General features: G+C 40.9%; 1 protein-coding gene across 1 annotated transcript; it reads left to right on the plus strand.

Moving 5' to 3' along the window:
• Positions 1–18,245: 18,245 nt before the first annotated feature.
• On the plus strand, positions 18,246–21,135 carry LOC308644250 (melanoma antigen preferentially expressed in tumors-like; the record flags this gene model as incomplete). Its single annotated transcript, XM_081285133.1, has 3 exons — positions 18,246–18,538; positions 18,915–19,523; positions 20,559–21,135. The coding sequence occupies 3 exons, from the start codon at positions 18,246–18,248 to the stop codon at positions 21,133–21,135; spliced, it is 1,479 nt and encodes a 492-aa protein (XP_081141259.1).
• Between the last annotated feature and the right edge of the window lie 4,088 nt (positions 21,136–25,223).

Genomic DNA, 25,223 nt, shown 5'->3' on the forward strand with positions numbered 1-25,223 from the left:
CAGGTAAGTACACAATCTTCTCTACTCCTTGCCTACATTTTATTTTTGGTACATCAAGAAAACCAAGGAGAACACTGCACTGGTAGCTGGTGTGTGTGAGCATGCAAGTAGAGATAAGAGAGTGATAAAAATCCCTGTGTGGAAGTGAAGGAGGCACCAGAATATGCTCTTAGGGAATGGACACCATTGTACGACCTGATTCTATTCCTGCCAGGCTGAGGCTCATATTGCTGCTTCAACCAGGAGAGGCTGTAGCAACTGGTAGGACCAACATGCCCATGAATACAGAGGGGGCTGTTCCTTTTCTCTTTTGTGAATATGCCACACATGTTGTTCAACCTCTCACTCTACAGGAACCTACTCCTGACCAAGTCAAGAGGGACCAGTGAATCATTAGTTATGGGGAGACATTGGAAGATGATGCTGACCCTCCACCCTTCTGAGCATCCTGGGAAGAATGTGAGGTAGAGAGAAGCAAACCAGGAATCCCTCTCATGCAAGAATGACAGCCAACCAGGCTCCAGTGTGCATCCCTGGGATACTTAGCAGACCTGGCATCTAGGCAGGCATACTACATTCTCCAAGATCAGCTGGAATTTGGTCAAGTCCTGGGGGCCCTCAGCCTGTGTAGAGCTCCATTGAGGCCTAGAGTCACCTCATGGCAATATATCTTTTTTATACAGAGATTCTTTGGATGGTTTTTTGCTGTAATTTTTTGAATACATGTTTCTTTTTAATTTTTTTTTAGTTGTAGATAGACGCAATATATTTATTTTTATTTGGTGCTGAGGATTAAACCTAGTGCTTCTTATGTGCTAGGCAAGCAGTCTAGCACTGAGTCACAATCCCAGCCCTTGAATACATATTTCAAATTCAAACAAAACAAACACTTGTAGGGGATACAGTGTAATGCTCACATGGATGGGATAAAGGAGCTATATTACAAGTTTCTTACATTATTTTTTATTTTTCTCAGTTTGGAATTCAATGACATTAGTATACCTGGTTTCATGACATTTAAAAGGCATAGTCTTCTGCAACTCTTTTCATGATGAAATATTCTAAAATGATGATATATATATGTGAACTCACAGCCAATGCATTATTTCAGTTAAAATGAACATTGACAGTTTGATGGGAATGAACACGAGAAAAAGAGAAAGAGCAACAGCAAATTTTCCATATTTAATGTTGGGTTACCTGATGCATTCCAGGGAGTTCAGGGCTATGGGGCAGGGCCATTTCATTCGCAGCCCCCCTCCCATGTCACCAGGACTTCTGACCTTCAGGGGTCCCAAGTGTGTGAGACTGGATCTTACCAATCTAGTGTCAGAAACTCCCTTTTCCTTTCCTCTGCGTCAGGTTCACTGTTTAGATGAACAGCTCCTGAGGCTGCCCAAGTGGATGTCTAGGTGAATTAGCTCCTGGAGGACATTCATAGACACTATTACCTACAGATAACACCCACAGCAGAGGCTATGTACCCCTTGAATGTGAGTCCTGGGTGCTCATGGCCCAAAGTCACTATTCAGGGCCTAAGGAATCCTGTGCTCCTGAACATGCTTCAGGTATTCCTACTCCCTTATATGTCCCCAGGGAGACACACCTGTGTTTGTATTGCTGATTTCTATTCCCACTCATTAGAGGAGAGTACCTGCAATCTTGGGGATCACAGGAGCTGGGGCTTCCCTAGTAATGAGAAGCTCCAATCAGGGAAGAGGCACAAGGACAGAAGCCATATCCTACTCTTCCTTTCCATAGTTTCAATTAGATATCATTTATGTTGTTGTATGCATAATGAATAATTTTTGTAAATAAGTTCTGTTTTCAATATTGGATGGTTTTGTATTAAATGATAGTCACTTGATGCCAATTGTTCTTCCATTTTTTTTTCTCTGTCAAAAAAAAAAAAAAATAGGGAGGGTTAAAGATGGCAGGCCAAAGGGAGGCAGCATTCTGTGTCACTCCATGATCCAGATCTCACCTAGTAAGAATACTGCCATCTCTGAGAGTGTTATAAGATCCATATACAGCTGCTCTCTGCAGAAATCACCAGCGCTGTAACCCCACACATGGCTCTAGGCCTCAGGGTTCAAGCAGGACACTGAGCTTTCAAGCAGGACTCCTGGCTCCCAACACCCAAAGTACAAAGTGCTAGTCATGCAGGACTCAGAAGTGCCTTAGCTGAATCACCTATCAACACATCTATAGATCTCCAAGACTTTACTCCGCTCCCATGCAGGTTACACAGCTGCTACCTACCCACAGCACAATGCCATCGCTCAGCTCCCCCGACCCCACCAGACACCCCAGCACTAAAAGCAGACTGCCTCCCTCTTGTCTCAGTATTCTTGCCATATTAGGTGGGGGCAGCTCCCAGACCAGATCTCCAGCAGCCAGAAGAGGTCTTGGAACCTTATAAGAGCACTACAAACCTATAGGGTAAAAACAATAACACCCCAGACCCACAGAGCTGGAAAGGAAGACAAAAGAGCAACATGAAAAGACAAGTAAAAAAAGTGCCCCAAACAAATAAAGACACCACATCATTAGAATCTTTAGCAGCCACAACAGAAGAAATTTCAGAGAAGGCATTCAGGATATACATGGTTAAAATGATACAAAGCTGGTTCAACATAAGGAAATCAATAAATGTAATTCATCACATCAATAGATTCAAAGATAAGAACCATACAATCATCTCAATAGATGCAGAAAAAGCATTTGTCAAAATATAGCACCTCTTTATGTTCAAAACAGTAGAAAAACTAGGGGTAACAGAAACATATCTCAACATCGTAAAGGCTATCTATGCTAAGCCTCAGGTCAACATCATTCTAAATGGAGAAAAATTAAAGGCATTTCCTCTAAAAACTGGAATAAGACAGAGATGCCCTCTTTCACCACTTCTATTCAACATAATTCTTGAAACACTGGCCAGAGCAATTAGACAGACATAAGAAATTAAAGGGATATGTATAGGAAAAGAAGAACTTAAATTACCACAATTTGCTGACCATACAATTCTATACCTAGAAGACCCAAAAAGCTCTACCAGAAAACTTCTAGAACTAGTAAATAAATTCAGCAAAGTAGCAGGATATAAAATCAACACCCATAAATCTCAGGCATTTCTGTATCTCAGTGACAAATCCTCTGAGAGGGAAATAAGGAAAACTACCCCATTTACAATAGCCTCAAAAAAAAAAAAATACTTGGGAATCAACCTAATGAAAGAGGTGAAAGATCTATACAACGAAAACTACAGAACCCTAGAGAAAGAAATCAAAGAAGACCTTAGAAGATAGAAAGATCTACCTTGCTCTTGGATAGGCAGAATTAACATTATCAAAATGTCGATACTACCAAAAGCACTATACAGATTTAATGCAATTCTGATCAAAATCCCAATGGCATTCCTCATAGAAATAGAAAAAGTAATCATGAAATTTATCTGGCAAAATAATAGACCCAGAATAACTAAAGCAATCCTTAGCAGGAAGAGTGAAGCATGTGGCATCACTATACCAGAACTTAAACTATACTTCAGAGCAATAATAACAAAAATAGCATGGTATTGGCACCAAAACAGACTGGTAGACCAATGGTACAGAATAGAGGACACATAGACTAACCCATAATATTACAATTATCTTATATTAGACAAAGGTGCCAAGAACATGTATAGGAGAAAAGATAGCCTCTTCAACAAATGGTGCTGGGAAAACTGGAAATCCATATGCAACAAAATGAAATTAAAACCCTATTTCTCATCATGCACAAAACTCAAAGTGAATCAAGGACCTAGGAATTAAACCAGAGACCCTGTGTCTAATAGAAGAAAAAGAAGGCCCTAATCTCCATCATGTGGAATTAGGCCCCAACTTCCTTAATAAGACTCCTATAGCACAATAATTAAAAATAAGAATCAATAAATGGGATGGATTCAAATGGAAAAGTTTTTTCTCATCAAAAAAAAAAAATCTGTGAGGTGAACAGAGAGCCTACATACTGGGAGCAAATTTTTACCCCTCACACATCAGATAGAGCACTAAACTCTAGGGTATATAAAGAACTCAAGAAGCTAAATACCAGAAAAACAACCCAATCAATAAATGGGCCAAGGACCTGAACAGACACTTCTCAGAAGAGGATATACAATCAATTAACAAATATATAAAAAAAATATATTCTAGCAATCAGAGAAGTGCAAATCAAAACTACTCTAAAATATCATCTAACTCCAATCAGAAAGGAAGCTATTATGAAGACAATAATAAGTGTTGGCGAGGATGTGGGGAAATGTACACTCATGCATTGCTGGTGGGACTGCAAATTGGTACAGCCAATATGGAAAGCAGTATGGAGATTCCTGGGAAAACTGTGAATGGAACCACCATTTGATCCATCTATCCCTCTCCTAGGTCTATACCCAAAGGACTTAAAAACATCATACTACAGGGACACGGCCATATCAATGTTTATAGCAGCACAGTTCACAATAACTAAATTGTGGAACCAACGTAGATGCCCTTCAATAGAAGAATGAATAAAAAAGTGACATATGTACACAATAGAATATTACTCAGCAATAAGAGAGAGTAAAATCATGGCATTTGCAGGTAAATGGATGGAGTAGGAAAAGGTAATGCTAAGTGAAGTTAGCCAGTCCCAAAAAGAAAAATGCCATTTTTTTTTCTCTGATATAAGGTGACTGACTCATAGTGGGGTGGGGGGGAGCTTGGGAGGACTAGATGAAGTCTAGATAGGGCAGACAGGTGGGAAGGGAAGAGGGGGTAGGAGGTTAACAATGATGGTGGAATGTGATGGACATCATTATCCAAAGTACATATATGAAGACATGAATTGGTGTGAACATACTTTATATACAAGCAGAAATATGAAAAAATGTGCTCTATATGAGTAATAAGAATTGTAATGCATTTCACTATCATGTATTAAAAATATTATCAATTAAAAAAATCATAGGAAAACAAAGTTAAAACTTGATGTATTATAAAGCAGCCATCCTATTTACTACTCCTACTTCACTCTTTCACTCCTATATCCCTCATTTTGTCTTAATTAAAAACACTGGTATCAACATTTTTCATGTTAACTTTCAATTCAGCAATTTGCATATGTCCTTATTTCAACTTGTCTCTAGGGATTTTGTTGACTCAAGTCTGTTCCTGTAAAAGGGAATTTGGAAACAAATTTAGCCAAGATCTTCTATGATCAATGAGATGTTTAGAACTTTATACCTAGTGTATTGATTCCTTGATTCCCCATTGTTCCCCTCGAAGAGCTTCAATATATTGTTCCATTTCCTTAGCACAGAGGATTTCTCTCTAAATAGCTTACAAATGCAACTTCTCATTCTGTTGTCCATCATTTGCTCTTTGATTTTAGGTGACCAAAGAATTTCTCTTTTCTTTAAAATTCTAGATTTTATTAGAATATCACTTTCTAATAGACATTCCAAATCAATGCTCAGGATTCTCCTGAAGAAACTATTGCAAAGCATTTTATTTATATCCAGAAAACAACTTGAGTTATTGTTTCAATATTTTCTTTTCATCTTAGCTTTGTTTTTTTCTCTGTCAGGCACCCAATCAATTATACATGAGAACTGCTATGGTATTTAACAACTCTAGGCATTTCTCTCAATCTTTTCCCACTTCTTACTCCAGTTTTTTTTTATATATTCCCATTTCTTTCATCTCCTTTTAAGGCATATCCTTCACTTTATTTCTTCTGGTTTACTATTCTTTGCTCAAGTGATTTTTTTCAGTGTCTGTTTATTCTCTCCAGAGTTCTATCCATCCTTTTATGATAGAATTCAATCTCATCAATGAAGCCTCTTCAAGCTTTGTATCATTTTTCTTAGTAACTTTACCTCATTTTTTAACAAAGACTCATCCTCCAAAGTAAGTCTCATCAAAACTGAGAACTTTCATAGTGGCCTTAGTCTGTACTTATTTCCCTGTTCCTCTACAATATTTGTGCATGGTTTACCATCAACATTCTCTGTCACCCAATTTTATATGAAATTTGTTTTTATGAATTCTTAAGAGCAACAGAATTCAGCAAAACTTTTCATTTTAACAGAGCTTTTCTCTGTTGGGTCTGTGCAATTCTCAAAACAAAGACATCTTTCTTCCTGCCAATTCCTGGCTTTGTACTTCCCCCATCCTTCAGCGACTCTTCTATCTCATTACCTCTTTTGTAGCTGTCCTTCTCTATTGTAATCCCATACCTGGTTATTGCTTCTCCATGTCAGGTCTATCTTAGAAAGGTACAACTGTTTCCATGCTCCTAAAATCTGTAGTCATTTTCTTAAAATGGCTTTCATTTTTATGGTTTCTTTCATTTATAGTGGTTTCTTTCCTACTATGTACAATGTTATTTCCTTTCTGAATTATTTACTTCTTTACATTTATCTGTTTCATTGTAAAATAATCAACTAGTAGTTTTTACTGGCTTATTTCTCTCACCAAATATTTTTGTCCTTTGATCTTTATATTTTGAGTTATCTGATTTTGAGTTATAAGTTTTCACTTTATTTCTGGGACTATTTTTTTAATTTATTTATTTATTTATTTTTATTTCTGGGACTATTTTTGAAGTGATTTTTTTAAGCTGTGAGAGCTAATATTTGGTTAGTGTGTGTCTTTGTGTCTTAAATCCTTTATATCCATAAACATGCATATGCATGGTCATGTGAAACCAGACCTACAACTTTGTTGGCAAATGGGTTTTGTTGTTTTCAGGCATGATGTATGATGCCTTGTGTATGTCACCAGAACCCCAAAGCTTGTCCTTAAATCCTTCCCCCATGTTAAATTTTGCATATCTTGGAAATAAATTCTGAAAAAAATAATCTTCAGTTTTCATTATTGATTTTTGAATATTGTGTCCACATATAAAAAGATATCAGGGGCTGGGGATGTGGCTCAAGCGGTATCGCCCTCGTCTGGCATGCGTGTGGCCCGGGTTCGATCCTCAGCACCACATACCAACAAAGATGTTGTGTCCGCCGAGAACTAAAAAATAAATATTAAAAATTCTCCCCCCCCTCCCCCCTCTCTCAAAAAAAAATAAATAAAAATAAAAAGATATCAGCTATATGATGCTGAGAGTAACATTCATCCTTAAAAAGAATACAATGCTATCATTTGCAACAATGTTTATGAATATACAGGACAGTATGCTAAGGAAAATAAGCAGACATAGAAAAAAATGCTACATGATTTAATTTACATCTGAAATCTAAACCAGCTAAACCCCCAGAGGCAGAAAGTAGAATGGTAGTTACCATGATTGTGGGTCTTGGAAAAATGGGGAGCTGCTGGTGAAGGCAGGCAAAGTTTCAGTGATACAAGATGAGGAAGTTCTGGAAATGGAATATGCATTCTGGGAAATACCATATATACTTCCACTTATGCTTGAAACACAAAGACATTGTCCTCAGAGTCATAAATTATTAACATTATGTCACATCATGCATTTTCCCACAGTGACAAAAAATTGTTTTCAAGATATGTTGAATATCTACTTGCTAAAACTACATGCTATCATGACATAACCAGTAAATTTACATAAAAGTTAACTAGAAACATCATGGGATTTATCAAGCTATTGATGAAGTGTTGTATTGTAAATGGATAACCAAAAAGATTATTTGTAACGTGTAATCTGTGTTGTTATGGTTTGATGTATCTTTCCCTGACTTCAATATGAGGGTGATTACTGGCCTTATAGAATGAATTTGGGAGTCTTTTCTCCCTTTGTATTTCATGGTATAATTTGAGGAAGATTGATATGTATTCTTTAATGGTCTTATAGTACTCACCTGAGAATCCATTTGCCTTCACCCTCTTTGGAGACTCCCCAGGCTCTTTTCTCTAGAAAAGAGAAATAAATGTCTTTTCTTTATGAGTTATCCAGACCTGTATCTCTGATGAACAAATGCAAAATTCTTCAATAAAGTCTTGCCAAATTGCATTCAAAAACACATTAAGAAGATTCTAATTCATGATCACAGTATCCTTTCTGAAACACTCCTGACCTTGGACTGTTCTCTTTTTAGCACTGAAAAATTAATGTCCTCATACACTTTCTTAAGTATTGTTCCTCATGCATCTTTATCAATTACATTGTGCTTTATAAATAATAAAGAAAAAATATCATGGTTCATTATATGTAACTGTGCTTTTTCTGTTGCTTTTTTTCTTTTTTTTTTTTAAAGAGAGAGTGAGAGAGGAGAGAGAGAGAGAGAGAGAGAGAGAATTTTTAATATTTATTTTTTAGTTCTCGGCGGACACAACACCTTTGTTGGTATGTGGTGCTGAGGATCCAACCCGGGCCGCACGCATGCCAGTCGAACACGCTACCGCTTGAGCCACATCCCCAGCCCCTGTTGCTTTTTTTCATAGGGCTGTCCGAAATTTCTTTTTGCTTTAGGTCTCTTTTTCAGACTGTTCTGCATTGCTAGAACAAAACAGCAGAAACTGGATAACTTATAAAGAAAAGACATTTATTTATCTTTTCTAAAGCCTGGGAAGTCTCAGAAGAGGATGCAGGCAATTGATTAGCCTTCTTGCTGTATTATTCCCATGGCAGAAAGTGAGGGCAAGAGAAGCCAACAAAGGGCTGGATTTACCTTTATATGAAAGCCATTCTCAAAATTAAAAGCCCACTCCCACAAAAAGGATATTGGGAGAAAGAACTCATGACTGAATTACCTCTCAAAGATGCCACTTATCAACTCTCTTACAATGAGGATTACAATTCCAACACATGAAATTTCAAACCATAGCAGTCACTTAAAGTGTGTAGCCAGTCCTGCAATGAGGTCGCAATTTCCCAGCCTTACTGTCTTGACAACTCTAGTGAGCAGACCTGCAAGTGCACTCAGCAGAGGGGTCTCATGTATAATGCCACATAATGCCACAGCTTGGTTCTACCAGTTAATGGGCCCTGAATTGTTAGAACCTGTCTTCCCTGAGGGATTCAATGCAGAGTATTTCCTCCAAGGACAGCATGACCCCATGAACAAGGGCCACCCAGGGCAGGCCCCATTCAGCAGTGTGGAAGACTCCCTGTTCGAATGACTTAGTGGGACCCTATCTCAAAATTAAAATAAATAAATAAGCAGAGTTGAGGAAGTAGTTTGACGGTTAAACACCCTGAGTTCAATCGCTGGTTTCTTTTGTTTTAATTTTGAATCAATCTATTCATAGCCCCTCTAGAACAAACCTGGGGATGTTTACGCAATGTCAGGATAGATCCTGGAAAAACAGCAACCCTATATTTATCAGATAACAGGAAAGCAGTCCTAGACCCCATTCCTCCTACTCTCATTGAGAAAAAACAGTTTATGTGAGCTACTGCCCAGGCAGGAGTGAAGAAGCTGATTTCAAAAGACCCAAAGAGATCCCTGCCCAACTTGAGTGACGTTGAATGTAGCCTCCACTTTGCTGGTAACCCTCCTCTACTTCTTCACCAAAGAAGGAGCCTCCATACCCCTCCAGAAGTATGACTGCCTCCCGGACCCCCACACCCCACAAAAATATTTGAGAGGAAGCAAGTACCAAAATCTGACACAGGATTTGCAATCTACCCCAGAGATTCCATGCCCCCAACTGTCCCTGCTAGTCCCAATTTCCCCGTAGTGGTCAAGATGCACAGGTGCAACCTGAGACTCTACAACGCTCCACATCTTTCACCTGCTCCCAGATCCCAACTTACTAACAGGTACCTAGCCAAAAAGAAGCCCTAGCCAGGTGCAACGGCGCATGCCTGCAATCCCAGCAACTCAGGAGGAGACTGAGGTAGGATGGAAACTTCAAAGCCAGCCTCAACAACTTAGAGAGCCCTTATCTCTAAATTATTTATATGTATGTATATATGTATATGTGTGCATGTGTATTTTTTTTTTGGGGGGGGGGGCAGGGATGTAGCTCAATGGTTGAATAGTTGAGTACCCCTGGGTTCAATTCCAGGTACAGAAAAAAAATAAAACCAACAACCTTGGAAAACCAAATCGGAGGGGGAAAACAAATCTAAGGGACGACTGAGGAAAGCATTCTACAGCAAGGAAAAATGAACTGAATCTGTCTGGGTTGCTTCAGTTTAACATTACATAAATGGGTCCAGACAAATGGGGTCATGAGACCCACCCAGAGCGTGGTATTGGTCCAGAAAAAAAATGTGGGGTGGAGCTAAGCAGCTCAATCAAGGAACTGGAAGGTTCTCCTGTACCCCAAATGCCATGGAATAAAAGGAGTCCCCTGCCCCTCCAATCGCTGCAAACTCAGGCCCTGGGATGTGTCTAGGTCTAGACTTTGCTCTCCCCATCCCAGGGTCCCTTATCTGAACCCATACACCCTCCCCCTTCTACTTTCTCCTCCTCCTCAAATCCATGCCTCCACCCTACTGCCTTCACCCTTCTGCCTCAATCTCACTTCCTGTTTTCCTCCTATCTCCAATCTCCCCCTTCACCCCACTGTCCCCACCCTTGCCTCCTCCTACTTCTACCCGCTTCACTCCTGCCTCGTGTATTTCCAATCCATGCCTATCCCAGCCAAGGTAGGCGGAGCCTTGGGTGCCACTCATCCTCACTTCACCCAGCTTCCATCCCTCTCCCCTATCTTGTTCCAGCCCTAGAGAACTTTCTGGATTCCCTGTTTGACCCCGCCCTGATCTCGTGAGATTTCGCCTGAGAAGAAAAGAGAAGCCAGGATTGGTCAATCCGTCTGTCTCCGAGCTCTAGGGAACTTGCTGAGTCAGCGTCTGCTTCTTTCCAACAGCTGCACGAGGAGAGAGGCCACGTGGCGGGGCCCGCGGAGTAGAAGAAAGGGTGAGTTCAAACTCTGTTTTCTTCCCTTCCTCGTAGGGCAACCTTGGCCGCCTCCCCAGCTACCACCCCTTCCCCAAGGGCCCTGTTTTCCATCGGAAAGTGGGTTATCACAGTTTAGAATTGAGATGAAGAGCATAATAACTTCATATAACTTGAATTAGCCAAAGTACTTGCTTCGGAGAAGTAGCCAGAGGAAAGCGATTTAGACAACGTAATTCATCTTATGGAGGCGTGTGGGTTTACGGTTTGATCTCATTTGCTGCCTGGGGTAGCTGCTCTTAAGGATTGGCCCCTCTGGAGGATCCAGGAGGTACTAGGAGGTGGGGGCAGCTCAGCCAGAGGCATCAGAATTCCGGGAAGAAGCTAGCAGCTCAGGAGGGTGAGAGGAGGGCTGAAAATTGGCTGCAGGTCAATGTGCTTGAGGGGAAGGAGCAATTGTGACTAACACAGGGTCTGCCACTCAAATTGCCCTCCAGTTCAGCTGAAAAAAACTGGTGCTGAGGTTTGGGATGGCAAGTAGACTCTCTCCCAAGAGACAGGATCGAAGCCAGGTGTAGTTGTGCTGGCCTGTAGTCCCAGCAACTCCGGAGGCTGAGGAGGAAGGCAAGTTGGAGGCTATCCTGAGCAATTTAGTGACATCATGGTTCAAGATAAAAAGGAAAAAGGATTGGGAATGTAGGTCAATGGTAGGGAGTTGCTGAATTCAATCCTCAGTACCTCAAAAATATATTAGTAAAATATAGAAGAGCAGGATTGAGGCTCCAGTGCTGTTTTCTCCGCAGTAATGGCAGGAGCTGTTGCTTCCTAACTAGTTATGTTAAAATATGATCTCATTGCTTTTGGAGCATTTTGGTTATTGCTCACAGAGTTGTTTGGAAACTTGTGACTGATACAGTAGGACATCTGGAAAACGAAGTATTGGAGGACCTGAGGCCAGTCAGAGTTGTGTCAGTGTGCAGAAGACGTTTCAGGTAAGTTAGTCCCTGTACCATGTAGGTTGCCTGGAGTGGCCCTTCCCTGTACCATGTAGGTTGCCTGGAGTGGCCCTTCACCACCTTTACCTTGTCACCAAGGAGCTAGAGAGAGTCTTTATCCTGAAGCCCCTCCCCGCAGAATCAAGAGCAACCTTTTTGTTTGTTTATTTGTTTGAAATAATTTTCCTCCACAGAGCATTTCATTTGTTCTACTTTTTATAAGAAGCAGTCCTAGCTTGTTGGGGATCCTATTCTCATAACTATGGTTATGCTCAGAATTTCTGCTCAGAATAATCAAACACCAAAGACTATGTCTGTGCAGGGTGTCTAAATAGAAAGGGTACATGAGCTCAGAGATGTTTGATTTCAGTTCTTGTGGGTGTGGATCACTCCTAGAAAGTAAGAAACAGGACTGCACATCCTTGTCCTCCAGTGCCACCTGGGGAGGCCAGGGAGTCCTGGTCTCACTTATATCTGGAAAATTGAGCTAGGACCCAAAGCTCAAGGGTGACATCTGGGGATTGAGCAGCAGTGTGCCAATTGTAGGTACCAGGTTACATGATTAAAACCCCTAATGTCATTGCCTCCAGAGTGGGAGACTTTGACATTTTGTCCAAAGTTTCAGACTCTGAAAGTGCTTATGTTAGGCACAACAAACCTACAACCCTGAGAGAAGAGGAGCATGTGGAGAGGGTAAGTTCCAATCATCACCCCAGAGGAACTTGGGGCAGATTGAGACCAGTCAGCCCTGGGCTGCCAGAAAGTTCCCTTCTTAAGGTCTCACCTGTAGTAAGGAGGAGAATGAGCCGAGCAGAGCATAGGTCTCAGGCAGTGGTCATGATGCTCCAGGAATCTGTATCCTGAGACTACTAGGCTGGGTTCTTCACACCCTTCTTAATCCCTGACTCAGATGACAGGAGCCATCTTGCACATCTGCTGCACCCCTGATTGTGATGAAGGATATCACCTAAATGGAGGCTGCTACTCTCATCCATGATTTTGTCCATGGCTGTGTGTGCACATACAGCAGAGTGTCCCCTTTATAACTCACCTTCTTCAGACACACGCCCATCAGGCTTACACCTGGAGCCCAGTTGGGTCACCCTCTGGGCTACTCAGATGTACATTACATACCTTTGGGAGCATTTTTTCCTGCACATGGAAAGGAAAAATTGATCTAAGGCCTCTGCTGAGGTTACATGTCTTCAGAGAGGTACTTATGAGACTAGAAAAATTAAGTTCTACCAAATATAAGGAATTATTTTTACTCCATCATGTTCAGAACCATAGCCACTCAGATCCAGGCTAATACTCCCCAACTTCCCATAGAAGCAGAATGAAGAAAATTGACAGGAAGTATGTGTCCTGAAGAAAATGACTGTGGGGAATCTCATGTTGAAAACACAATCATTGTAATGGTTATGGAACAGTCATAATTTAGCTTCAAATTTTATTAGGGAAAGGTATTGGTCATGACATTGGCAGTATGAAGGATAATATGCTAGAAGCTGGTCCAAACTTAATAGGGCATAAAAAAGATGATTTCTCTGTATCAAAATTTCTGCACCAAGAAAATAAGCATTATTTATACTAATCTTGATAAGGTCTTTACAAAGAAACAAAACTTTAATTCTCAATATTTATTTATTTATTCTCAATATTTCAAATCATTGTACTTAATAAATTTGAAGTTTATATGTTTTGTTTTTCTATACATTTATAACTAATAGTAGCAATTCTTAATGTTTTGAAAAAATTATAATGACTATAGAAAAATCATAATTTTGTCTGAGCAAAGTGAAGATGACTGTACAGTTTCAGTGTGTGTGGTCATTTTTATGGCCTTGCTCTGGGAGTTCCTCCTCTCTCAGAATAACACTTAATGTCATCTTCTAAGGACTCAATAAACCTTTTTTAATTTTTATTCTTTTATTAGTTATTTTTAATTATACATGATAGTTTATTTTGACCTAATTATAAAAGTGTGGAACATAATTTGTTCTAATTCAGTTTTCATTACTTCCTCTTCCCCTCCCTTCTTTCACCCCTTGTCCCTTTCTCTTCTCTAGAAATATCAGTAAGTCTCCTTGAGTAAGTCAAGGAAAGGGGATCCATTGTGCCAGAGACTTTGCAGGGAACATGTCATGTGCACAGGGCCAGCCTGCCCCAGGGCTTCATTCCAGCCCTCACCATGGAATGTGGAGAATTGTTTCCAATTAAATGTGAGGCCATTGCCCTGGTATCCCAAGTACCATTGCTTCCCGCTTTTTTGAGGGGTGGGGTGTGCTGGGGATTGAACCCAGGGCCTTGTGCATGTGAGGCAAGCACTCTACCAACTGAGCTACATCCCCAGCCCATTTGCTCTCCTTGTTCAGGAGAAAATGCTACACAGCCTAGGGTACTCTGGTTTTACTCCCTTCGCCATGGGGCTGAAATTTGGTAAATTTGGATGATCCATACTAGAATCCTCTCTTAAGCTTTACAGAGATGTCCATTCTTCACAGTCCATTGAGCTATGATGAGTCAGGAGGATGAAGTACAAACATCCCAAAGAGCATACCACTCTGGGCTGAATGTCAAGCCTGGGGACCCCCTGCCCTTTCTGCATATCTTCTCTCTCATCTTTGCATCCAGGATCTCTCTCTCTCCCCCCAGACTCTCTAGTTCTAGTGTCCTGACTTGGGTCCTTGGGATAAGGGTAGGCAGAGAATAACCATTAACGCTGTCACTTCATCCAGGCTAGGCCCAACAAAGCCAGACCTTAATATACTTCATCCAGGCCTATGTTGTTGCTGATTTATCTTAAGACACAAGCTTCCAACCTCTAAGGAACCCTGCTCTGTGAGAGCCAGACCTGACTTCCTGCTCTCCTGTAGTTTCTCCTTCCCCATCGTTCACTGACCTGTACCAACTCCTCTGCAGTCTGTGTCCCTATTCCTGTTCCAGTTCCATGAGTCATTCAGACACACCACACACAAACATTACCACCACCACACTATGCCTCCAAAAGGAAGCACATCCCTTGAAATTAACTGAATGGACCCAGGATGACCTTGTCAGCAAGCAGGTCCCTATTGACAAAAAAGAAAGGGACAGTCTCTGTTTAGATGTAGATAGTATTGAGTCAGAAGTGAAACCAGATGCTATTAAGAACTGGAGGCCACCAGAAGGGCCAATAGAAACGTTTGAATTATTTGTTTTCTGAGGCAAATGTTTTATTGTATAACCTGTACCATTGTTGAAATTGCCTGGTTTGTTGTTTTGAGACCTTTGTTTTGGGTTTTTCCCCCTCAGTATTGGGGATTAAACCCAATAGTGCTTTATCATAGAGCTGCATTCCCTAATCATTTTTTATTTTGAAATGATCTTGCTATATTGCCCAAGCCAGCCTTGAATTTGTTATCCTCCTGCCTTGGCCTCCTGAGTTGCTGGGATTAAAACCATATATCACAGCATCTGGCTCCTAAATGCTTGTAACAAGCAGCCCTAGTTAGAAAACCATGGATTTTGATGGTTTTCTCTTGAGCAGTGAAGAGAACATCTGGCCCTATACAGAAAGTCTGGTAGTTTCTGGAAAGCCAAGGATATGTGCATTTGGACCATGTGTATTTCTCTCCCTGACTCCAAGATCCAAAAAACATACAGTTGTCACTTCTCAGTGGCTTTCAGACTTAAAGAAAAAAGTTGCAGTCCCAGGTTTAGTCTTTAAGTATATTACCCTCTATTCCCTCCCCAGACCACATTCCTAGATTGAGTTTTCTAAAAACAGTTTTCTGAGTCCTGAAACTCCTCTGGAAAGAAACACCTTTTTACCTCTAGGGAGTAAGGAAGATTGGTTCTACCTTCTGCCTCGGTGATTATCTTGAATAATTTTTTGAGACAGGGTCTTGCTATGTTGTCCAGGCTTATGTTGAACCCTGGATTCAGTGGATCCTCCTGCCTTAGCCTCCCAAATAGTTGGGATGTAGCCACTGCACCAAGTTTATCCTTCTTTTAATCTCTCAATTTCATCCAGGCAGAAGTATCGAAGTTTTCCCAAACAAACACTTTGACTTTTCATGGGTAATCAACTCCTTCCCATCTCCATCCTTCCCAGGCCCCTACCCTTACTCCTATTTGTAATTTTGACTTAATTTCCTTTGGGGTATCCTTGACCTTCAAAGTCTGGAAAACTAACCACAACTCTGTTGTACCTTTGTACAAACCTGAGTTTTGTACAAACTTGATTTGCATTGTTAGGGGTTATAAATTATAAATTACAATGTGATACTTGGGAATTCTTAATTGGAGGCTTTTTTTTTTCCTCCTCTTGAGCTGACATCGTTTTTCATAAAGCTTTTTAACTTGAAATTTTTATGTGGCCACAAATTCTCCCAATGATTATATTTTCAATTGGTTTTGCTTTTCCTTTTCCTTTTGTAAATGGACATGTGATTCAGTGAGTTGATTCCACAGAAGGTGAAACACCTTATTAGGATACACAGAATGGAGAACCAATATTATAATCAGATTTCATGCTTATACTTGTAAGCTTAGAGCTGAAAAGGGGAAGGTTACCCAGAATGGCCTATGATAGCTTCTGAGGACTGAGTTAATTCTTTGGTCCTCCCTGACTTGGGATACAAGGCTTCCTGCACTGCACCTGGGCCTGATGGGTCAGGAATGTCATCCAGGGTCTTCATAGTCTGGCAGGCTAACTGCATAGATAGTTTTCCTTTCCTTATGAAAAGATCAGGATTAGGCTTTGCTCTTTCCTCTTAATGCATTTTGCCTTAACTTGGAACATTTTGTTTTCTGCTTTGGTTATACCATTTTACATATGCTTAAAATAATTAAACAGATTTTTTGTTTTGTTTTGGAATTGAAAGACATGACTGGTCAGAATTTTACTTGGTGGGCTGGGGATGTGGCTCAAGCAGTAGCTCACTCGCCTGGCATGCGTGCGGCCCGGATTCGATCCTCAGCACCACATACAAACAAAGATGTTGTGTCCGCCGAAAACTAAAATAAATATTAAAATTCTCTCTGTCTCTCCCTCTCTCTCTCTCTCTTAAAAAAAAAAAGAATTTTACTTAGTAACATTTAAATAGAGTGTGACCAGTTGTTCTAGTTTTGTCGTTTATAAGTTTTGTGGTTTATTTAGGTTTTTTTCTTCATAATTTTTTAAAAGCTTAGAAATATTTCATAGGTGAGGTGCAGAAACATATGCCTATAATCCCAGTTGTCTGGAGGATGGAAAGTTTGAGATCAGCCTCAACAACTGAGACTTTTTCTCAAAAAAATAAGGGATAGAGGAAGTAACCCAGTGATAGAGGGCCCTGGATTTAATCCACAGTACCCCTATGGGTAAGGCGATTCAAAGGATGTTTTTAAGAGTGAAGGGTTTTTCCTTTTTTTTTTTTTTTTTACTGTTCCTTCTCCCTTTTCATTTTGGGATTGAAAGTTTATTCAAGAGACCTAGGTTACAATATACTAATAGTTTTTGAGACAGGATTTTGCTAAGCTGCTGAGACTGGCCTCAAATTTGCCACCATCCTGCCTTAGCCTCCAGAGTCTGGGAATAAAGTGCTTTTATAGTTTCTTAATTAAAGGTTTTATAAAGGAAAATACAATGGCACCCATTGTGCATGTTTTCCTAATCTGTCCCACCTGGCTTATTGTTGGAGTAGAGAAGGAGTTTATTCTGGGCTATGTGGTATTCCCATTCCCCATTGTCTTTGGAAAATACAGGTGAGCATTGCTAATCCAAAAATCTGAAATTCAGAATGCTCCAACATCCAAAGCTTTTGAGTGCCAGTGTGATACCATGTGTGGGAAAATCTACATGGTATAACTTTGTTCCATGCACAAAATTATTACAAATGTTACATAAATTTACCTTCAGGCTATAAGGGGCATATAAAACATAATGAATTTTGTGTTAAACATGCGTCCCTTCCCCAAATATCTTATGTGCAGATATTCCAACATCTGAAATAATCAAAAATCCCAAACACTTCTGGTCCCAAGCATTTCAATAAGGAAATCTCAATTTATAATTTTCAAATTTAATCCCAAAAGAGGGCAGAGTCAGTTTTCAGGCTCCATAATACTTACTTCCCAGGTGGGCTAGAATTAAATGGAGCTGTGAATGGGTGGATATGAGATGGGGTCAGTGGTCATCATGCCGCCTCCTCAGCATTTGACCAAATGCTTGTTCTGGTGCTAGCAGAGACACAAATGTGACTCTATGGCCACCAAGTGCAGAATGGATACTGAGAATTTCCTGGCTATTACCAGACAGTGACTTTAGCCCTGAGTTGGTCCCTCTGAAGGGTGGAGAGAATATGGAGTTGCTCATGCTTAACCTGAGAATACTTTCTCTACATATTTCCTCAGGATTCCTTTTAGAACAGAGATTCATCAGGATGAGCATGTGGGCTCCACCAAGGCTCCTGGAACTGGCTGGGCAGAGTCTGTTGAGGAATGAGGCCTTGGCAGTTGCTGCTCTGGAGGAGCTCCCCACAGAGCTCTTCCCACCTCTGTTCACGGTGGCCTATGCTGAGCGACGCAGTAAGACCCTGAAGGCGATGGTGCAGTCCTGGCCCTTTGCCTGCCTCCCTCTAGGATCCCTGATGAAGGAGTGGCAGCCTCACCAGGAGAACTTCCAAGCTGCACTCAATGGGCTTGATGTGCTGCTTGCTCAGGAAGTTCGCCCCAGGTGAGGGTAGTCCTGTAGCCTGAAAGGACCTTGGGAGTCAGCAAGACACAGCTGTATTCAGGGAGCCTGGAGAGCTAAGATGGTAGGCCAGGGGCTTTTGGTGGTGCTAGTGAGGAAGTTCAGGGAGGCCTGGAGTCTGTTTTTTGGTGTCACTCTGGAAATGGGCTTCTGGATGTAGAAGGCTGATTAATTAAAATGCATTGGGTACCCCCTCCAATGTACAATAAGCAGGGCTCAAGAAGGATCTTAGGAGAAGGGATTCCAGAAAAATCCAAAGGAGAAGCAGATTCTCAGTGGAAAAAGAGCAACTTTGTTTCTTTCCAAGGTTGTACGATTTCTGCTCTTTATTCTGAGTTGATTACCTATTTTCCTACAGGAGATGGAAACTGCAAGTGCTGGATTTACGAAAGAATGCTCATCGGGACTTCTGGACCATATGGTCTGGAAGCAGAGCTAGTGTGTACTCACTGATGGAACCAGAGGCCACCCAGCCCATGAAGAAGAAGCGAAGAGTGGACGGTTGCAGAATGAGGGGGAAGCAGCCCTTGGCTCCTGTAGAAGTGCTTATAGACCTGTGCCTCAAGGAAGGCAGCCGTGATAAATTGCTTGCTTCCCTCATTGAGAAGGTCAAGCAAAAGAAAGGTTTACTACACCTGTGCTGTAAGAAATTGAAGATTTTTTCAGTGCCCATGCAGAATATTAAGATGATCCTGAAAATGGTGCAGCTGGACTCTGTCCAGGATTTGGAAGTGAATTGTACCTGGAAATTGTCCACCTTAGGGAAGTTTGCTCCTCATCTAGGCCAGATGGGTAATCTGCGCAGGCTCCTCCTGTCCCACATCCACATGTTTTCCTACACTTCCTTGGAGGAGGAGGAGCATTGCGTTAGTCAGTTCACCTCTCAGTTCCTCAGTCTTCATCACCTCCAGGAGCTATATTTGGACTCTATCTCCTTCCTCAAAGGCCGTCTGAACCAAGTGCTCAGGTGAGGGATAGTAAGATTGCTCTGTAGACCAGAACAAGCCCTTCTTCATTTTGGTAACAGCAATGGACATCTGCTGTGTATATGCCACAAATAATGTAAGAGTGAACAGGTCACTAGAAGACACCATATTGTCTTATTTACAAGTATGGTATCACACAACTACCCCAATAAAGGTTAGAGGTTATCTTAGTCTATTTTCTGTTGCTAATAATAATACAGTAGCACAGCCTGTGCTGGGGTTGTGGCTCAGCAATAGAATGCTCACCTAGCATGTGCGAGGCCCTGGGTTCGATCCTCAATACCACATACAAATGAATAAAAATAAAGGTATTGTGACCAACTACAACTGAAAAATATTTTTAAAAGTAATACAACACCACAGACTGAGTACATTATAAAAAAGAGGTTTATTTTAGCTCAACAGTTTAGTCCAAGTTTGAAGAACCACATCCAGTGATGGCCTTCTTGCTGGCAGAGCTCCTGAATAGTGTAGGCATTATGGTGAGAGACAAGGAGTACTCATGAGACCTCACCAAGCCAGCTTTTATAGCAGACTTAATGTTCAGATAACCCATTACCTATCAGTCACATGATTTTAAAGGTCCCACCTCTTAATATCTTATAATGGGAGTTATATTTCAACATAAGTTTTGGAAAGAAAGCAATTTCAGTTATAAAGTTAATTAGATGCAATTAACAGTGACATATTGCTGCTAGAACACTATTTAATGGATTTATGTCTGGAGAGGGTAGCTTTGGGAAATGATGTCCAAGATGACTAAAAATAGCTAAGTGAGGGGGGCATTAAAGAAGGGAAAGCCCATCAAACCTTAGATTTCAGATTATAGACTGCATTCAACAGCTTTATCAGCATGAACCTCTTTCTCCAAACTTGTCTCAAATATCCTGTCTGTAAAGGATTGTTTGGATCTCCAATAAGGGAATGTGTGGGAAATAACATGTTTCTGGGCCAACCTCATTGTGTGATATCCACTATCACTATTCCCCAGCACTAATTATTCTGTCTTTCCCTAGGTCCCTGAAGAGTCCCTTGGAGACATTGTCAATCACTAACTGCCTGCTTTCAGAGTCAGATTTGACACATCTGTCCCAATGCCCCAACATCAATCAGCTGAAGGATCTGGGTTTGAGTGGGGTCAATCTGACCTGTGTAAGTTTTGAGCCCCTCCAGGTTCTATTAGAGAGAACCTCCACCACTCTCCAGGATCTGGACTTAGATGAATGTGGGATCATGGACTCCCAGTTCACTGCTATCCTGCCTGCCTTGAGCCACTGCTCCCAGCTCACAACCTTCAGCTTCTGTGGGAATCCCATCTCCATGGCTGTGTTAGAGAACCTCCTGCTCCACACCATTGGGCTGAGCAAGTTAAGTCATGTAATGTATCCTGCCCCACTGGAGAGTTATGAAGATGTTGAGGGTACCCTCCACCTGGGGAGACTTGCCTACCTGCATGCCAAGCTGAAGCAAATGCTGTGCGATTTGGGGAGGCCAGGCATGGTCTGGTTCAGTGCCAACCCCTGTCCTCACTGTGGTGACAGGACCTTCTATGACCCAGAACCCATTCTGTGTCCCTGTTACATGCCTGCTTAGATGAATGCATATATCCACGGCTTTATTTTGGGCACTTGGACACAAAAGCTCAGAAAGTAAACACATTTAGAAAAAAAGCCAGTTTTGTTTTCAGTTAAGTGGGAAAAAGGTGATGGGAGTGGAGGCAGATGTTTACTTAGAGTTTTTTGTATCTTTGGTGAGATGCATCTTATAAAGTTAGAAGTATAGATCTGAATTTCTAGAAGAGTTTGATTCAGGCTTGAAAGATACATGTGGGAGTTATCCCTGCATGGATAGCTGTAAAGAAATGGCCAGAAATAAAGAACCTCAATGCAAACCATTTGGTATACTGTGTGATATTTGAACCTGCTTTCCCTGTGGAGACCTCGAACAATCCAGCTACTGATGAAATGAGAAGGCATTAAGCATCCAAGATGCTTACCACACCTGGCTGAATGTTAAACCCCAAGGTCTGATGGCACCATTTATCATTCCTTCCATTTGGTTCTCTCTGGGGCGTATTTTTCCTACTTATTTCTGTGGCTATTTTAGTGACTGTGCCAGTACACACAAGTTGCATCCTGAGGGCCTAAAACAATGTACAGTAGTGAGTACCACTGGAATAAAGTGTTATTTACATGATCTGTCACTGCTAACTCCACTGAGATCTTGTACTGTAACTTTTCACTGTTCTCTAGAGGATCCATAAGCCTCAGTCTGACCTTTTGCTGTATACAGGGATTAAATGTACACAAGATAGGCCCTCAATACTGAAAGGGAATGTCTATCCTTCATATGAACTGGAGCTGCCCCTTGAATTTAATTAGTGGCCAGTTAAAAATGTAAATTCACTTTAATAAAATACTTATATTTAATATGTGTATCCATATTAAGAATTTATGACATTCGAGAGGCTGGAGTTGTGGCTTAGTGGTAGAGTGTTTGCCTGTCATGTGTGAGGCCCTGGGTTCAATGCTCATTACCACATGTAAATAATTTAAAAGATGCATTGACAACAAAATTTAAAAAGAATCCATGAGTCTTTATTGTTACTCCAAAACACAGAGCAGTAGGAAAAGCTCTTATTCATCGAAGAATATCACCTACAGAAAAATAGTATTAGGAAATCACCATTTTACAGTTACTGATGCAGTAATTGGTTTAAAAAAGGTCACAAGTAGATGTTAACACCTTTGAGAATGATAAAACTCAAATGATTTCAATATATCCCACACATTCTTATTACTTACCAAAGGGAAGTGGTTCCTTTGTTTCTGCAAAATTTGGCAGACTTCAATTTAACCAAAGAATCAAGTTTTTTTTTTCAAATCTTCATATATGTATTTTGTATAATGATGAGAGTCTCCTTTCACCATTCATGCTATTCCCCTTCTCCCTCCCTTTCCCTCCCACCCCTATTCCCTATCTAGAGGTAATCTTCCTCCCTTGCTCTCCCTCCCAACCCCATTTTGAGCCACCCCTATTATATCAGAGAAGACATTCGGCGTTTGTTATTTTGGGATTGGCTAACTTCACTTAGAATAATCTGCTCTAATGCCATCCATTTCCCTGCAAATGCCATGATATTTTTTATTGCTGAGTAATATTCCATTGTGTATAAATGCCACATTTTTTTTATCCATTCATCCACTGAAGGACATCTAGGTTGGCTCCACAGTTTAGCTATTGTGAATTGTGCTGCTATAAACATTGATGTGGCTGTGTCCCTGTAATATGCTGTTTTTAGGTCCTTTGGGTATAGTCCAAGAAGAGGAATAGGGGCTGGGCTGGTGGCTCAGTGGTAAAGTGCTTGCCTAGCATGCATGAGGCACTGGGTTCGATCCTCAGCACCACATAAAAGAAAGAAAATAAAAATAAAGTTAAAAAAAAAAAGAAGAGGAATAGCTGGGTCAAATGGTGGTTCCATTCCCAGTTTTCCAAGGAATCTCCATACTGCTTTCCAATTTGGCTGCACCAATTTGCAGTCCCACCAGCAGTGTATGAGTGTACCTTTTTCCCCCACATCCTCTCCAGCACTTGTTGTTGTTTGTCTTCATAATGGCTGCCACTCTTACTGGAGGGAGATGGTATCTTAGAGTACTTTTAATTTGCATTTCTCTGATTGCTAGAGATGATGAGCATTTTTTTGTATTTTTACAATAAAATATTTTTTAAAAAAATTATGATAGCAGGGCTGGAGATTTGGCTCAATTGGTAGAGTGCTTGCCTTGTATGCACAAGGCCCTGGGTTCAATCCCCAGTACCATTATATATATATATATATATATATATATATATATATATATATATATATATATAAAACATCTTTAGGTGTTCCTATCAATCAATGACAGAATGACTTTCCACTACATGATTCTCCTTGGAACTAGTGAGATGCTTTGGATCTGGGGTCTCAGTAGTGTAAAGAAGCCCATGCTAGGTCCTGAGGAGCAGTGAGGTGGAAGCAGGTGAATGGGAGACATGGCAGTTGGGAGTAGGTTGGGCCACTCCACAGGACAATCCAAAAGTAAAAGACTGTAGGGTTGGACACTATAGTCATTGGGCATTTGTTTGGCTGACTGCCCAGGGAGCAAGAGGACTGCCTGCCTCCCAGCCACTGTCCCTACCACACCACTGCATTCTGCCCCTGGACTGGCTTACCTTCTTTGTGATATAACCTCCCAGGTAAGCACTTGAGGAGGAGGCCACACACCAAGAAAAAGGGCTAGGGCTCCCTTTGCATATTGCCCAATACTGTTCATTCTTCAGAAGCCTTGCTTGACCCTCAGGTGCATGCTGCTGTCATTACTGACAATCTTGTTACACAGCAGCTGGCCCTTCTTCATTATTTTCCCATAGCAGTTACTCTTCCTTTCTTCTGTTACCCCTTCCAGCCTCCTATTCTAAATCCCATAAGAAAGAAATGGGCCCATCAGCTTGTGGAGCATACTTGGCCATGTTCTAGAGAAAACATAACCAATGGTATATCTTTTTTTAATTATTATTAGTTGTTCAAAACATTACAAAGCTCTTGACATATCATATTTCATACATTTGATTCAAGCAGATTATGAACTCCCATTTTTACCCCGTATACATATTGCAGATTCACATCGGTTACACATCCACTTTTTTACATACTGCCATACTAGTGTCTGTTGTATTCTGCTGCCCTTCCTATCCTCTACTATCCCCTCTCCCCTCCCCTCCCATCCCATCCCAATGGTATATCTTAAGAAGGGATGCTTGCTTCTTGCTTTTCCTCAGATATACCCTGTCTCAGCATCACTTGCCATAGACCCAAGTTAAAGGAAATATTTCCCAGAATGGGAAACCTATATCCAAATACAAAATGGGTATGAAGAGCAAAAGATGAAGAGCAAAGGAAAGGCATTGAATTACTCCAGCTTTGGGATCATTTACTGAAAGAGCTGGTAATATCTGAGTCCTATGATTACCATGATATCCTTTGGGGCTAATTTATGCAAAGCATGTGTCAGAGCACTCAGACATCATGGATGACCCAATATAGGCCATTGATTATTAGCTTCCTGATGCAAGTAGAGAAAGAAAAACAGATGCTGTGTGTCTTTGCTCATTCTTACTCTTATAATGAAATGCTGAAGACTGGGCCATTTATAAACAATGGAAATTTATTTCTCAAAATTTTGAAGGCTGAGAAGTCTAAGATCAAGGCATTGGTAGATTTGGTGTCTTGTAAGGGCATTCTCTCTGCTTCAAAGACAGTATCTTGTTGCTGCATCTTCTGGAGAAGATAAACACTGTCCTCACAGTGGAAGAGCAGAAGGGATGGAAGGGCCTAGGGTGTTTCCCTCAATTTCTTTTATAAAAAGCACTAATCCCATTCATAAGAGCAGCATACTTATGACTTAATCACTTCTCCTCAGATCCAACTCATTGTATTCAGATAACTCATTGTATTAGCCAGGCAGGGTGGTGCACACCTGTAATACCAGCAACTTGCAAGACCCTGTATCAAAATAAAAAGTGCTGGGGATGTAGCTCAGTAGTGAAGTGCCTCTGGGTTTGATTTTTCAGTATCAAAACAAAACCAAAAAACAAAATCTCATTGTATTGATGTTTCTTGGAATATTTTATTGCCAAAG

The sequence above is a fragment of the Spermophilus citellus genome (assembly GCF_964194105.1).
Source record: "Spermophilus citellus genome assembly, chromosome: 3".
Taxonomy (NCBI): domain Eukaryota; kingdom Metazoa; phylum Chordata; class Mammalia; order Rodentia; family Sciuridae; genus Spermophilus; species Spermophilus citellus.